General features: G+C 44.7%; 2 protein-coding genes across 2 annotated transcripts; both read right to left on the reverse strand.

Annotated features, from left to right (window-relative positions):
• Positions 1-237: 237 nt before the first annotated feature.
• On the reverse strand, positions 238-4567 carry LOC119956393 (ferritin, higher subunit-like). Its single transcript, XM_038783571.1, has 4 exons — positions 4400-4567; positions 1863-2009; positions 1458-1583; positions 238-537 (listed from the first exon to the last, which is right to left on the reverse strand). The coding sequence occupies exons 1-4, from the start codon at positions 4499-4501 to the stop codon at positions 382-384; spliced, it is 531 nt and encodes a 176-aa protein (XP_038639499.1). The 5' UTR covers positions 4502-4567; the 3' UTR covers positions 238-381.
• A 3912-nt stretch (positions 4568-8479) lies between these two features.
• On the reverse strand, positions 8480-12326 carry LOC119956388 (ferritin, higher subunit-like). Its single transcript, XM_038783567.1, has 4 exons — positions 12183-12326; positions 10303-10449; positions 9875-10000; positions 8480-8762 (listed from the first exon to the last, which is right to left on the reverse strand). Exons 1-4 carry the CDS (start codon positions 12282-12284, stop codon positions 8607-8609), a joined length of 531 nt encoding a protein of 176 aa, XP_038639495.1. The 5' UTR covers positions 12285-12326; the 3' UTR covers positions 8480-8606.
• Between the last annotated feature and the right edge of the window lie 3713 nt (positions 12327-16039).

Below are 16039 nucleotides of genomic sequence, written 5' to 3' on the forward strand. Positions count from 1 at the left end.
CAATCAATCAAGCAGAGCCCTTGAATATTTTAAAGATGGGCACAAGGAGAGGAAAGGTTATGTGGGGGGGGGGGGGCTGCTGGAGTTACAATCACAAATGGTGGAACAGGCTCTAGGTACCTACTACCCATTCTTTGTTTGGAAGAGAAGCCAGGTTGGCAATTGCTCCACAAAAGCTATTGTGAGCACCTGAGGTATCAATTTCAAAGAAGTGTTGAATGATGAGCAATACACAAGATCAGCAAAAGATTTTTTATTCACTTAATTGTGGGGTAACAGTTTTTGATTCAAGTTTATTGTTCCTGGAGAAAGTCAAATGGTGCAGGTGTATTGGAAATACAGCAGCCAAGTCATCTAAAAATCAAATCCTGGCTGTGACATTTAACTGCTGTCCTCCAGCGAGAGCTTGTCAAACAGGTACTCTCCCATCCCATTCGCAGGAGCCCCCAGCCGCTTCAGGTTGGTGATGTAGTCGGCAAGTCGCTTGATGACCTTGACCTGCTCGTCCAAATAGTGAGTCTCCAGAAAGTCACACAGCTGGAAGAGAACAAAATATGGAGAGAGTCAAAAACAAGAGCCAATTTCAATTTACTCCTGCATGCAGAATCCAGAAGCAGACCATTCAGCCCATCGAGTCTGCAGCAACCAACCCTCTGAAAGAACCTACCGAGGCCCACTTCCCCAACCTATCCTGGAAATACCTCAAGGGAAAATTTATCGCACATCTTCTGTGCTGTACTGTTCTATGTTCTATCTTTGGACTGTGGGAGGAAACTGGAGCACCTGGAGGAAACCACCAACAGGGCAGACATGCCAACTAGACAAATTTCAAAAGATTGGAATAGAACCCAGATCCCCGTTAACCACTATGCCAATTGTAGAGAGGCTGAAATGAGTTGACTGCATTATGCCACATGCACCCAAATCTCCTCTTGCTGAAACTTCACTGATCGTTCATTTGTTTTGGATATTCAGCAGGTCAGGAAGTTGCAAAGAGGAGACTTGGTTGCCGTGTCCCAAAACACCTTGCATCCAATCTAATACTTTTGCTCTTGTCGTCCTTGATGTGATATAGGTTATGTACAAGTGAGCTCTCACGACCAGACAACAATGTTATAATAACTGCTGTTGATCAAGGATCGCATATGGATCTGGAAATCAGGATAATTTTGCCGCTCTTCAAAATAGTGCTTCTGGATCTTTTACAATCCACTGCCAAGATCAGATTGTGATATGATCTTTAAAATCAAAGTCTTGAGCAGACTTCAGTCTCGAAGCTTTGACTTCCAAGTGGGTCAGAACCACCAAAATGATTTCTCTGGAATGTTTCTCACTTCACATCCAGGCCCCCATGGCTACAATAGAAGAATGTGGGGTTTCAGGAAAAATGGAGTCTCCCAAATGATCAACCAACCAAAGCCTACCAGTGATCAGAATTATGATGAAGTGAAGCTTACATGAGGGTCAGTCTGGGTGGTGGCGAGTTGGTGAAGATCCAGCAAACTCTGGTTCACATTCTTCTCCAGATCCAGGGCAACCTGCATTGCCTGGAGACTGTTGCCCCACTCATCCCTCTCTGGTTTCTACAATGCAGAAAGACAGGACAGTTATTTCAGGGTGCTTGCATCATATCATTTACACCCTCAGAATTAAAGACTTCAGGGACATAACATGCAGGATTACAGGACAGAATTCAAAACCCTCGTAAACAAAGATGCATTTCTGTTACAGCTCAGCCCCCACACAGCAATGTGAAGTGGTTCCATTCTGGGTAGAGAGATCCAGAAACTAAAACCCAAATCCTATCAATATGATTCAAGCCACGTCATTAAGCAACCATTCCTCCCTTCCCCAGTCCCAACCTTCACATCCTGGAGGAGGATGCGGCCTCCACGTTGATTCTGGAATTTCATCATCTTCTCTGCAAGTTCCTGCTTCTCCTGGGACTGATGTTTGAAGAACCGGGAGAAATTGTGGAGGGCAACATCATCCTGGTCAAAGAAGGACGTCTGAAAGGGAACAACCCAAATTCCATTAACCACACCATGGAACCCAATTCTAGCCTAAGGTTCAAACACCTCTTCCAGCTGCCTAATCACAGTACTATTCAATACACCCCCTCGGGCATATTGAATAGTCTATAACCCAATGTCTGTTACCAATTGTAAAGATTAGCCAGGTAGAACTGGAACAGCGGAAGAGCCAACACCAGCAGAATACTAAAGGAAGTGTTGTTTTGATCAATGAGTCTAATAAAAATCAGATTGTGCTTAAACAGAGTAGTGGTGGAAGGGAGCGTCTCAAAATGGAGAAGGTGACTAGTGGTGTTCCACATGGATCCGTGCTCGTACCACTGTTGTTTGTGATCTACAAAAATGACCTGGAGGAAGGTATAGGTGGCCTGATTAGCAAGTTTGCAGATGATACTAAGATTGGTGGAGTTGCAGATAGCGAGGAGGACTGTCAGAGAATACAACAAAATATAGATAGATTGGAGAGTTGGGCAGAAAAATGGCAGATGGAGTTCAATCCAGGCAAATGCAAGGTGATGCATTTTGGAAGATCAAATTCAAGAGTGGACTATATGGTCAATGGAAGGGTCCTGGGGAAAATTGATGTACAGAGATCTGAGAGTTCAGGTCCATTGTACCCTGAAGGTGCCAAAGCAGGTTGAAAGAGTGGTCATGCTTGCCTTCATCGGACAGGGTATTGAGTACAAGAGTCGACAGGTCATGTTACAGTTGTATAGGACTTTGGTTAGGCCACATTTGGAATACCGCGTGCAGTTCTGGTCGCCACATTACCAGAAGGATGTGGATGCTTTGGAGAGGGTGCAGAGGAGGTTCACCAGGATGTTGCCTGGTATGGAGGGTGCTAGCTATGAAGAAAGGTTGAGTAGATTAGGATTGTTTTCGTTGGAAAGACGGAGGACCTGATTGAGGTATACAAAATTATGAGAGGTATGGACAGGGTGGATAGCAACAAGCTTTTTCCAAGAGTGGGGGTGTCAGTTACAAGGGGTCACGATTTCAAGGTGAGAGGGGGAAAGTTTAAGGGAGATGTGCGTGGAAAGTTTTTTTTAAACCAGAGGGTGGTGGGTGCCTGGGACACTTTACCAGCGGAGGTGGTAGAAGCAGGCACGCTAGCATCATTTAAGAGGCATCTAGACAGGTATATGAACGGGCGGCAACAGAGGGAAGTAGACCTTGGAAAATAGGAGACAAGTTTAGATAATGGATCTGGATCGGCGCAGGCTGGGAGGGCCAAAGGGCCTGTTCCTGTGCTGTAATTTTCTTTGTTCTAAACACAAGCATTTGTACGGATTTCACATCAACATGTGGAATTTATACAAACTGGCATTAGATAGGAGAGCATCAATAAAAGCTGAACCATTTCAACAGAAGCAGTTTTCTTTCCCCAGTCTGGCTTTCAGGCAACTCCATTCCCCACCAACTTTGGTAACTCAGTTGTGGCAGTTAAGGGGATTTGGGGGGGGGGGGGGGGGGGGGGGGGGGGGGGGGGGGGGGGAGAGGACAATAGAAGCCAGTAGCATTCAGACTGAAGATTAATCTCAAGATAAAATAGAACCAAGTCAGCACAGCTTCATCAAGGAGAGGTCAAGTCTGACACATCCGTTAAAATTCTTTTGAGGTGGGAACAAGGAAGTTAGACAAAGGAGAACCAGCCAGTGGACGTGAGCCGTTTGAATTTCCAGAAGGCCTTTGCCAAGGTGCTAAATAGGAGGCTGCCAAATAAGTTCAGAACCCATGGTGTTAAGGGCAAGACACTGGCATACAGCAGAGAGTGGGGATAAAGGGCCCTTTTTCAGGATGGCAGCCAACGACTAATGGTGTGCATCAGGGGTCAGTGTTGGGACCACAACCGTTCAAAAAAAAAAGAAAAGTGGCCAGCACAGTGCTTAGTACTGTTCCCTCACAGCAGCAGGAACCCAGGTTCAACTCTAACCTCAGGGTGACTGTGTGGAGTTTACTCTTTCTCCCCATGTCAACATGGGTTTCCTCCAGGTGCTACAGTTTCCTCCCACAGTCCAAAGATGTGCAGGTTAGGTAGATTGGCTGTTTTAAATTTTCCCTTAGGGTGGGGTTGCAGGAATGGGGCCTAGGTAGAGTGGTCTTTCAAATGGTCAGTACAGACATGATGGGCTGAATGGCCTCCTTCTGCACCATAGGGATATCATTCTTTGAAAACACTTTTGTTTTGTCTTTATCACAGCCAGCACTGTGCATCTCACCCATGTTATAACATTACTACCAAAAACTAGGATGAACTAACAGGGCAGCTAAAAAGTACTCAATGAAACAGGAACAAGTCAAGTTAGGCTGAAACAGGGACAATTTACTTCACCACAATAGATCATAAATAGAGAGACAAGACTCACCAGGGAAAGATAAAGATAGGAGGCAGTGAGCTCCAGGTTAATCTGCTTGTTGACAGCTGCTTCACAATCCTGGTGATAGTTTTGAGAAACCTGGGAGTCCATTTTGTGAGTGTTGCCTTCTTTACCCTAATTATTTTACCACAATCTCAAATTTAGACCAAAACCCAACAATACCTAAAAGCTCACACCCTAAGCACATGCATTTATACTCCAGGACCACAAAGTAATTTTATGGAGCAGGAAATGACATCACCAATGATAGCCAAGCACTCTTGTTGACCAATCAAAGAGTTGCCTTGTCCAATTGGATTCCAATCAGCACAGATAGGATTTGGGGCCCAGGAACCAATCAGAATGTTAAAGAAGAGGTTCAATTGATTGACAACTCAACCATAATAGAATTGGTGATTGACCTTTGACCTGCACTTTGGAGGCATTTCTCACTGAAAAATCATACTTTGACATTTGAGAGATGGTATTAAGACAAGCTTGGTGTAGATGCACAGAGTTACATTCTTTGGTTCCTCTGAGTGACTCTTTATTTCTAAACTTTGAAGGACAGTATTGGAGGTTTTTGGAAAATTGAGACATCATTTGAAGAATAATTTTTCCTGCTCGTTTGCAGCAACTGGAACAATGTGATATGGGACGTCCAATACGGAGATCTGAGGATAGGTTGACAAATGATGAATGTGTGGACCCATTCTGTACCTCTTGTGATCACATTGAAGATTCCCTGGCTTGTAGGAATTCCAGTTTGAAACATTATGCTGTAATGTTCTGCAGAGCACCCGAGCTGTATGGTAGGCCTCGGGCCTCCAGGTCTAATTTCCCCCAGAATCAGTTGCTGGAAGCATGTCACCGACCCACCATTGTAATATCTCTATATTCAGTGTTCTATCATTCCAATGGACAACCCTCTACTGACATGGGAGGCACATTGGCGCAGTGGTCAGCACTGCTGCCTCACAGCACCAGGAACCTGGGTTCAATTCCGGCCTTGTGTGTCTGTCCGTGTGGAGTTTGCACATTCTCCCCGTGTTTGTGTGGATTTCACCGCCACAATGCAAAGATGCGTTTAGGAGGAACTTCTTCACCCAAAGGGTTGTGAATCTATGGAATTCCTTGCCCAGTGAAGCAGTTGAGGCTCCTTCATTACATGTTTTTAAGGTAAAGATAGATAGTTTTTTGAAGAATAAAGGGATTAAGGGTTATGGTGTTCGGGCCGGAAAGTGGAGCTTTGTCCACAAAAGATCAGCCATGATCTAATTGAATGGCGGAGCAGGCTCGAGGGGCCAGATGGCCTACTCCTGCTCCTAGTTCTTATGTTCTTATGTTCTTATGCGCAGGCTAGGTGAGCTAAATTCACTCTTAATTGTGGAAAATGTATTGGGTACTCTAAATTTAAAAAAATGTAGAGAATTGTTGTTGCAATTGTATAGAGTGTTGGTGAGACCACATCTGGAATATTGTGTCTGGTTTCAATATCCATTGGAGGCTGTTCAGGGGCGGGTCACCAAATGGATTCTGGAGATGAAAGGATTGACGTATGAGGAAAGATTGAAGAGTTTGGGTATATACTCGTTTAGAAGAATGAGAGGATCTGATCGAGATATATATGGGATTGATAAAGTAAACGTAGACCAAATGTTTCCAGTTTGTAGAGCAATCTAGGACAAGAGACCACAGATATAGGTTGAGAGGCGGTAGATTTAGAACTGAGATGAGGAGGAACTACTTCTCGTAGAGGGGGGGTGAATTTGTGGAACTCGCTGTCCCATTGTGCGGTCGAGTCTGAGTCATTAAATGGTCTCAGAAGGAGATGGATATATTTCTGATTTTTCAAAATGGGTTAAAGGGATATAGGGAACAGGCAGGAAGGTGGATTGAGATGAGGGAGTGATCAGCCAATGCGGAGCAGGCTCGAAGGGCTGAAATGCCTACCTCTGCTCCTAATTCCTATATACGCACAGATGTCTTTGATCATACCTTCTAACTGAGTGGGAATCTTCAATTCTCCAGTTCCTCAAAGGCCAGCAGTCCATTTTGGAATTAATTGTAAAGTGGGAAGACATCACGTGACATGGCAGCACGGTATCATTGTGGATAGCACAATCGCTTCACAGCTCCAGGGTCCCAGGTTCGATTCCGGCTTGGGTCACTGTCTGTGCGGAGTCTGCACATCCTCCCCGTGTGTGCGTGGGTTTCCTCCGGGTGCTCCGGTTTCCTCCCACAGTCCAAAAATGTGCAGGTTAGGTGGATTGGCCATGATAAATTGCCCTTAGTGTCCAAAATTGCCCTTAGTGTTGGGTGGGGTTACTGGGTTATGGGGATCAGGTGGAGGTGTGGGCTTGGGTAGGGTGCTCTTTCCAAGAGCCGGTGCAAACTCGATGGGCCGAATGGCCTCCTTCTTCACTGTAAATTCTATGTAATATCTATGTAATAATACCTGGGCTGAGTGACAGTTCCTGTGCTGTACATTCACTGTAATTCTATCTAAACAGTAGCAGAAAATAGCTAATCGGAAATGTTCTTCATAGAATCCCAGTGCACAGTGCAGAATGTGGCCATTCGGTCCATTGGGAGACATTGGCAAATTCCACACGGACAGTGACCCGGAGCTGGGAACTTGGGACCTCAGCGCCGTGAGGGAGCAGTGCTAACTACTGCCCCACTGTGCTGTCCCAACACCTCTCTACTTTTATACTCCAGCCCTTTTGCAATAAACACCAATGTTTCATTTGCTTTTTGTCATGTGAGTGTACCTTTAAGAAATGGGTGTTTATTACTGCAGTGGTGTCAGAGAGTGGGTGGAGCTGGGCTGTCTGTCAGCTTTTTACTTTCATTTTTGAGCAGGCTGTTTTAGTTTAATTTTGAATGTTGGAGCTGAAGCCAGACCAAGCAGGTGTACTGCTGTTCTCTCTGCCATGAAAAGACTATCTCTTGATCATTTGGTGAATTCCGAATTATAAATGTTCGCAGTAGTGAATGTAAAGCTAATGTGCTTCTGTTGAAAGGTGTTTCTTCTGGATGCTGTTTGGGAAGTTAAGCATTACTTAGTGTTGTATTCTTTGGGGGTTGTATTTAAATTGATGGTTGCCAAGTTCACTGTCTATTTTAAAAAGGTTAACTTATAGAATAAACATTGTTTTGCTTTTAAAAAATACTTTTCCATTTCTGCTGTACCACACCTGCAGAGTGGGCCGTGTGCTCCCCATACCACAATCTATTAAAAGTTATGGGTCAGGTGAACTCCATGATACACTTTGGGGTTCTCTAAACCTTGGCCCATAACACTATTACATTTTGTACCCACATACTAACTGCAATTCATGAACGGCATTCAGATCCCTCTGCAAAAATGCATTTAGATATTGCTAGTGAGTCCTTGGGCTGTTTGCCCCTCTTCTCTGAGTTGGCTGGTCCAGTGGCTAAAGAGCATCAAAATAGTACAAGCTTGGAACAGAAGGAATTGGGACGAGGTAACACAAGATGAGATGGATGGTGTACTGTCCTGCCACCAAATTTTAAAAAGCCTCCTTGAAGATACTTTGTTGCTCAAGAGTAAAAAGTTAAATATGGCAAAGGCATTCAAAGATGAAGTTGGGGGAAGAACTAATTGCAGCTCCGAAAAGCCATTAAGAATTATTGAACCCCCTCACCATTCTGCAGGAATAGAATTGGAACGATGTCTAGGTGAATGTGTCTTTTAGAGGCAATGAGTCTCGAACACTTCCTCCAGAGCCAGTGGAAGCAGAGCACCTGGGAATATTTTTAAATTTTTTTTTATAAATTTAGAGTAGCCAATTCATTTTTTCCAATTAAGGGGCAATTTAGCATGGCCAATCCACCTCCCCTGCACATCTTTGGGTTGTGAGGGCGAAACCCACACAAACACTGGGAGAATGTGCAAACTCCACACGGACAGTGACCCAGAGCCGGGATCGAACCTGGGGGCCGTGAGGCTGCAGGGTTAACCCACTGTGCCACCGTGCTGCCCTGGGAATATTTAAGGTTGGGCACAAGGGATTAACTACTGTGAGGTGTTAAGTGTTGAATGAAGAGCAACAAGATTTGTGAAATATTATTTTAATCGTGGGGCAACAATTTAATTCTTTGCTGCAAGTTCATTCTTCTCTGAGAAAGCCAAGAGTTCCAGGTGTAGTTGGAAATGCACATCACACAACAGCCAATCCTGGATGTGACACTAACTGCTGTCCTCCAGCGAGAGCTTGTCAAACAGGTACTCTCCCATCCCATTCTCAGGAGCTCCCAGCCTATTCAGGTTGGTGATGTAGTCGCCAAGTCGCTTGATGACCTTGACCTGCTCGTCCAAATAGTGAGTCTCCAGAAAGTCACACAGCTGGAAGAGAAAGAAATAGAGAGACAGTGAAAAAACAAGACCAGTTCCTCTGCAACCAATTTGGTTTACTCCCACAGAATACAGGACAGGCAATTCAGCCTGAAAGAACCAGAGGCCCACTCCTCCACCCAATCCCAAATCCTATCCAAGGGGGAAAATTTATCTTGGCAGAACCTGCACATCTTCGAACTGTGGGAGGAAACCCACAGACAAGGGGAAGGCATGCAAATTGGTCAGATGCCATCCAAGGTCCCTGGCACTAGAGGCAGCCGTCCTAACCACTGCCACTTCTTGTAGGGAGGCTGCAGTGAGTTTGCTGCATTTATGTCACCCGCAACCAAATTGGCTATTGCCGAAATACTGATCATAAATTTGTTTGGGATATTCTGCAGGTCAGAAAAAAAGGAGAGAAAAAAAAAAAAGAGTGTTCTCAACATGTTCCATGTCCCAAAACATCCTACAGCCAAAAGTACATTTTTTGCAGTGTATTCACTGTTGTGATACAGGAAATGAAATGAAAATCACTTATCGTCACGAGTAGGCTTCAATGAAGTTACTGTGAAAAGCCCCTAGTCACCACATTCCGGCACCTGTTCGGGAAGGCTGGTACGGGAATTGAACCGTGTTGCTGGCCAGCCTCGGTCTGCTTTCAAAAGCCAGTGATTTAGCCCAGTGTGCTAAACCAAATGGAGCAGTTATGTTCAAGCAAGCTCCCATATATCAGACAATAAATGACTGCTGTTGATCAATACTTTGGCCAGGAAAACATTCTGGTTCTTCCAAAAATAGTGCCTCTGGATCTTCTCCAATCTACCAAGGGGTAGACTGGGACAGATCTACACTTCAAGTCCCAAGTGGACTTCAATCGTAGAAAACTAAATCACAAAGTGTGACACCAGTGGACACCAGCCACTGCTAAAGTTGAAATGAAAGTTCTTGTTTTATCCAGTTTTTTAAGCACTTGTGGTTTGGAATGTTGCTCACGTATCAGGCCCCCCATGGCTGCACTAGACTGTGGAGATCAGGACAATATTGTGTTGGGTCTCCTGGGTGATCCTGTCAAAGGCAATGAAACAATACAAAGTCTACCAGTAATCAGAAGTAAAGCTTACATGAGGGTCAGTCTGGGTGGTGGCGAGTTGGTGAAGATCCAGCAAACTCTGGTTCACATTCTTCTCCAGATCCAGGGCAACCTGCATTGCCTGGAGACTGTTGCCCCACTCATCCTTCTCCGGTTTCTACAATGGAGAAAGACAGGTCAGTTAATGCAGCACATCATTTACACCCTCGGAAGGGAAGAGTTCAGGAACATGTCAACACTTGTGCTGGATTGCAGAATTCAAAACCCTTGTATGGAAAGGTGCATTTCTGCTAAAGCTCAGCCCCCACAGTTTCTAGATCTCGATACCACTTCACATACTATGTGGGGGCTGAGCTTTAGCAGAAATGCACCTTTGCGTACAAGTGTTTTGACTCAAATCCCATCAATGAGATTGAAGCCACATTATTAAGCAGCCATTCCTCCCTTCCCCAGTCCAACCTTCACATCCTGTAGGAGGATGCGGCCTCCACGTTGATTCTGGAATTTCATCAGCTTCTCCGCATGTTCCTGCTTCTCCTGCGACTGATGTTTGAAGAACTGGGAGAAGTTGTTGAGGGCCACATCGTCCCGGTCAAAGAAAGACGCCTGAAAGGGAAGAACCCAAATTCCATTAACCACACCACTAAGCCCAAGGTTCAAACATCCTCCAGCTTCCTAATCAAACTACTATTCAATATACTGACTTTCTTTGCTTCATCAGGCATATTGAATAGTCTGTAGCCCAATGTCTGTGACTAATTGTGAAGATTAGCCAGATAGAACTGGAACAGAGGAAAAGCCAACACCAGCAGAATAACCGGGCAGCACGGTGGTTAGCATAAATGCTTCACAGCTCCAGGGTCCCAGGTTCGATTCCCGGCTGGGTCACTGTCTGTACGGAGTCTGCACATCCTCCCAGTGTGTGCGTGGGTTTCCTCCGGGTGCTCCGGTTTCCTCCCACAGTCCAAAGATGTGCGGGTTAGGTGGATTGGCCATGCTAAATTGCCCGTAGTGTCCTAAAAAGTAAGGTTAAGGGGGAGGTTGTTGGGTTACGGATATAGGGTGGATACGTGGGTTTGAGTAGGGTGATCATTGCTCGGCACAACATCGAGGGCCGAAGGGCCTGTTCTGTGCTGTACTGTTCTATATTCTATGTTCCATGACTAAAGGAAGTGTTGTTTTATTCAATGAGCATAATAAAAACCAGATTACACTGATCAAAACACATTTATTTCTTTAGCATCAGCAGTATGGAATTAAAAGTCACCATTAGTAAAATTTTAAAAATAGATATTATAGACAAGTGGGGATTAAACAAGTCCATAGTTTCAATTCTACAATTCTAGAGAGGGGAAAAATTAAACCCAGAAGTTGATCATTGAATTTAGTGCAGAAGGAAGCCATTAAGTCTGCACCAGCCCTTGGAAAGAGCACCCAATCCCCATAACTCCACCCAACCTTTTTGAACACCAAGGACAATTTAGCACAGCCAATCACCCAACCTGCACATCTTTGGACTGAGGGAGGAAAACAGAGCACCCGGAGGAAACCATCGGAGGCACTGAGAGAACCTGCAGACACTGCACAGACAACCCCAAGCCAGGAATAGAACCTGGGACCCTAGAGCTGTGCTAGCCCAAAGTTGTTTTCTTTACCTAGCTGACCTACAGGTGACTCCATTCCCCCACCAGGTTTGCTGACTCATGAAGTGTTGGGCAGCGTAGACTTGTGAATCTAACATATGCCACCAACACTCAAGGTTCAACTCTATTTTATTAACTACTTATAAAATAATAGACATGAGAACTGTGGGTTTAAACAATGCTAGTTTAGCTAGAGACCTGTGCCTGTCTGAACCAGTTGAATCTCAGCAAGTGGCGAGAGTCTGTACTAAACGTGATGAGCTCTTGTGCTTCTGAGAGGCAGCATCCAGAATGAGCAGGAAGCGTGGTGCCCTCTGCCTTTATAGTGCATGTGTACTAACTGGTGATTGGCTGCGGTGTTTGTGCATGTTGATTGGTCCTAGTGTATGTCCCTCAGTATGTGTCTGCACCATGATATACTGGTGTATATTATGACAACTCAGTTGCGACAGTTAAGGGGCAATAAATGTCAGTAGCATCAAGACTAAACATTTAAAGATGAACCTCAGGAACACTTTTGCTCTGCATCTATCACTTTGAGCAGCCAATTAGCACACCTGCTCTGCAAATATTACTACCAAAAACTAGGACGAACTAACAGAGCAGTGAACAAAACTCAAAGCCAAGTCAAGTTAGGTTGAAACAGGGACAATTTACTTCACCCGAATAGATTATAAATAGAGAGACAAGACTCACCAGGGAAAGATAAAGATAGGAGGCAGTGAGCTCCAAGTTAATCTGCTTGTTGACAGCTGCTTCACAATCCTGGTGATAGTTTTGAGAAACCTGGGAGTCCATTTTGTGAGTGTTGCCTTCTTTACCCTAATTCTTTTACCACAACCTCAAATTTAGACCAATAATACCTAAAAGCTCACACACAAAGCACTTGCATTTATACACCAGGACCACAAAGTAATTTTATGGAGCAGGAAATGACATCACCAATGATAGCCAAGCACTCTTGTTGACCAATCAAAGAGTTGCCTTGTCCAATTGGATTCCAATCAGCACAGATAGGATTTGGGGCCCAGGAACCAATCAGAATGATAAAGAAGAGGTTCCATTGATTGACACGTCAACCATAATAGAATTGGTGATTGACCTTTGACCCTCACTCTGGAAGTGTTTCTACCCAAAAACAACAATAAAATATCCTCTCAAATCTTATTTTTGACTTTGAGAGGTGGTATTAAGACAAGCTTGTTGCAGATGCACAGTTACATTTTTTGGTTCCTCTGAGGGAGTCTTTATTTCTAACTTTTGAAAGAAAAGGTTGGAGCTTGTTGGAAAATAGAGATATAATTTGAAAAAGGCATTTTCAGGCTGGTTTGCAGCAACTGAAACAATGTGATGTGGACCATCCAAGACGAGAATGTGATGATAGGTTGACAAACGATGAACTTGTGGACCCATTCTGTATTTCCTGTGGTCACGTTGAGGATTCCCTGGGTTGCAGGAAGCCAAGTTTGAAAAATAATGCTGTAACCTTCTGCAGAGAACCTCAGATGTATGGTAGGCCTCAGGCCTCCATATCTAATCCCCCCAGAATCAATTACTGGGAGCCTGCCCACCATTGTATTATCTCCATCAGTTTTTTTTGGACCAACGGACAACCATCTACCGTCAAGAACATTTCCGATGAGATATTTTCCGCTCCTGTTGATGTAGAATATGTGCAGCACAGAGCCTGGCTACCCAGCCCAACTGCTTCGTGAGGCAATTATGGCCAGGATTTCATGGCTCTCCCTCAGCGAATCTCCCACCCCCACCGGTAGTCGTGGCGACCCATTCAAATGGCCATTCAGTTTGGCAAGACTGGGTGAGAGTGGCCACAAAAGCCTGGCCACTAGGATTTGGGGCCCAGGAACCAATCAGAATGATAAAGAAGAGGTTCCATTGATTGACAACTCAACCATAATAGAATTGGTGATTGGCCTTTGACCCTAACTCTGTAAGTGTTTCTACCCAAAAACAACAATAAAATATCCTCTCAAATCTTATTTTGACTTTGAGAGGCTGTATTAAGACAAGCTTGTTGCAGATGCGCAGAGTTACATTCTTTGGTTCCTCTGAGGGAGTCTTTATTTCTAACTTTTGAAAGACAAGGTTGAAAAATAAGGGTCTCCAAGGCGCCCACCCACCCTATAGCACATAATAATAATAATCTTTATTGGTGTCACACGTAGACTTACATTAACACTGCAATGACATTACTGTGAAAAGCCCCTAGTTGCCACATTCGGGCGCCTCCTCGGGTACACTGAGGGAGAATTCAGAATGTCCAATTCACCTAACAGCACGTCTTTTGGGACTTGTGGGAGGAAACTGGAGCACCCGGAGGAAACCCACGCACACACGGGGAGAACGTGCAGACTCCGCACAGACAGTGACCCAAGCCGGGAATCGAACGTGGGATCCTGGACATGTGAAGCAACAGTGATAACCACTGTGCTACCGTGCTGCCCCTTCCCTTAAGCATCCAAATTAGGAGCAGTTTCAAGCCATTCAGTCCCTCGAGCCATTCAATAAGATCATGGCTGATCTAATTTGAACTTCAACCCCACATTCCTACCTATGTCGATTACCTTTCACCAACCCTTGCTTATCAAGAATTATCATAGATATCATAGAACTTACAGTGCAGAAGGAGGCCATTCGGCCCATCGAGTCTGCACCGGCTCTTGGAAAGAGCACCCTACCCAAGGTCAACACCCCCACCCTATCCCCATAACCCAGTAACCCCACCCAACACAGGGCAATTTTGGGCCCTAAGGGCAATTTATCGTGGCCAATCCACCTAACCTGCACATCTTTGGATTGTGGGAGGAAACCGGAGCACCCGGAGGAAACCCACACAGACACAGGGAGGATGTGCAGACTCCATACAGACAGTGACCCAAGCCGGAATCGAACCTGGGACCCTGGAGCTGTGAAGCAATTGTGCTATCCACAAGGCTACCGTGCTGCCCGATTATCCACCTCTGTCTCACAGATATTCTTCCTTGACCACCTTTTGACGAAGAGAATTCCCCAAGGGAATTTGCTCTGAGAGGAAAATTATTTCCTCGTCTCTGTTTATAAAATGGCCGACCCTTTATTTTTAGAGAATGGCCCCGAGTTCTAGATTCTCCCACAAGAGGGAACATCCTCTCCACATCCATCCTGTCAAGTCCCCTCAGGACTCTATATGTTTCAATCAAGCCACCTCTTCCTCTTCTAAACTTCAACCTTTTCTCATAAGACAACTCAACCATTCCAGATATTAGTCTAGTAAGTCTCGGGCGGCACGGTCATCCAGATGTTATTCTCGCTAATGTCCTTTATATTTGAAGCATAACGTCCCTATTTTTGTAATCAATTCGGCTAGCAAAAAATGAAAGCATTTTATTAGCTTTGCTAATTATTTGCTGCACTTACTCTCCAGCCTGTTGTGATTCGTGCAGTAGGACACCCAGATCCCTCTGCATCTCAGAGCTCTGTAATCTCTCACCATTTAAACAATCTGCTTTTTTTTTCAATCCTCCTTCCAAAATGGACAACCTCATTTTTCCCCACATTATATTCCATTTGTCAGACCTGTGCCCACTGCCCAACCCTATTTATAACCTTTCATAACCTTCTCATGTCCTCTTCACAATTTACTTTCCTACCTATTTTTGTGTCATCAGCAAATTTAGCAACCAGACCTTCGGTCCCTTCATCTAACTCATTTGCAAAAATTGTAAAGGGTTGAGGCCCCAGCACTGATCCCTGTGGTGTACCCTTCATACATCCTGCCAACCACAGATTTACACATTTATGCTTACAGTCTGTTTCCTCTTAGATAGCTAATCTTCTATCCATGCCAATATGTTACTCCCCCCCCCCCCCCCCCACCACCCCAACACCAACACCAACACCATCTTACATTTTCCACAATGACCTTTTTTTAAAATAAATTTAGAGTACCCGATTTTTTTTTTTTCCATTTAAGGGGCAATTTAGCGTGGCCAATACACCTAACCTGCACATCTTTGGGTTGTGGGGGTGAAACCCATGCAGACATGGGGAGAATGTGCAAACTCCACACGGAGAGCGACCCAGAGCCGGGATTCGAACCTGGGTCCTCAGCGCCGCAGTCCCAGTGCTATCCACTGCTCCACATGCCACCTTTTCCACAATGACCTTTGATGTGGCACCTTATTAAATGCCCTCTGGAAATCTAAGTACAGTACATCCACTGGTTCACCCTCTGGAAATCTAAGTACAGTGCATCCACCCATTCCCCTTTATCCACAGCTTCTGTTATTTCTTCAAAGAACTGCAATAAATTGGTTAAATGTAATTTCCCTCTCATTAAAAATATGTTGACTTTGCCTGATTATCTTGAATGTACCTAAGTGCTCTGTTATAACCTGCTGTCTGTAAACTGTCAGACACTTTGACCAGTTTATTAGTAAACCGTTTTACCCAAAGTCTTTACCCACTAATACCGCAGCATTATTTCCAGGTCACCATGGGTGCAATTCTCCAACATGGAGACAGAGTGTTCGTGCCGTCGTGAACGTTGTCGT

The sequence above is a fragment of the Scyliorhinus canicula genome, chromosome 23 (genome assembly GCF_902713615.1).
Source record: "Scyliorhinus canicula chromosome 23, sScyCan1.1, whole genome shotgun sequence".
Taxonomy (NCBI): Eukaryota; Metazoa; Chordata; class Chondrichthyes; order Carcharhiniformes; family Scyliorhinidae; genus Scyliorhinus; species Scyliorhinus canicula.

What these genes read in the sequence shown, in the direction of transcription:
- LOC119956393 (XM_038783571.1), bottom strand. Translation starts at nt 4,501, where the DNA reads ATGGACTCCCAGGTTTCTCAAAACTATCACCAGGATTGTGAAGCAGCT. An exon ending in CCTATCTTTATCTTTCCCTG is followed by an intron (nt 2,010 to 4,399) that starts GTGAGTCTTGTC and finishes GTTCCCTTTCAG; the next exon opens with ACGTCCTTCTTTGACCAGGA. An exon ending in CCACCCAGACTGACCCTCAT is followed by an intron (nt 538 to 1,457) that starts GTAAGCTTCACT and finishes GTTCTCTTCCAG; the next exon opens with CTGTGTGACTTTCTGGAGAC.
- LOC119956388 (XM_038783567.1), bottom strand. Translation starts at nt 12,284, where the DNA reads ATGGACTCCCAGGTTTCTCAAAACTATCACCAGGATTGTGAAGCAGCT. An exon ending in TCCTCCTACAGGATGTGAAG is followed by an intron (nt 10,001 to 10,302) that starts GTTGGACTGGGG and finishes TCTCCATTGTAG; the next exon opens with AAACCGGAGAAGGATGAGTG. An exon ending in CCACCCAGACTGACCCTCAT is followed by an intron (nt 8,763 to 9,874) that starts GTAAGCTTTACT and finishes TTTCTCTTCCAG; the next exon opens with CTGTGTGACTTTCTGGAGAC.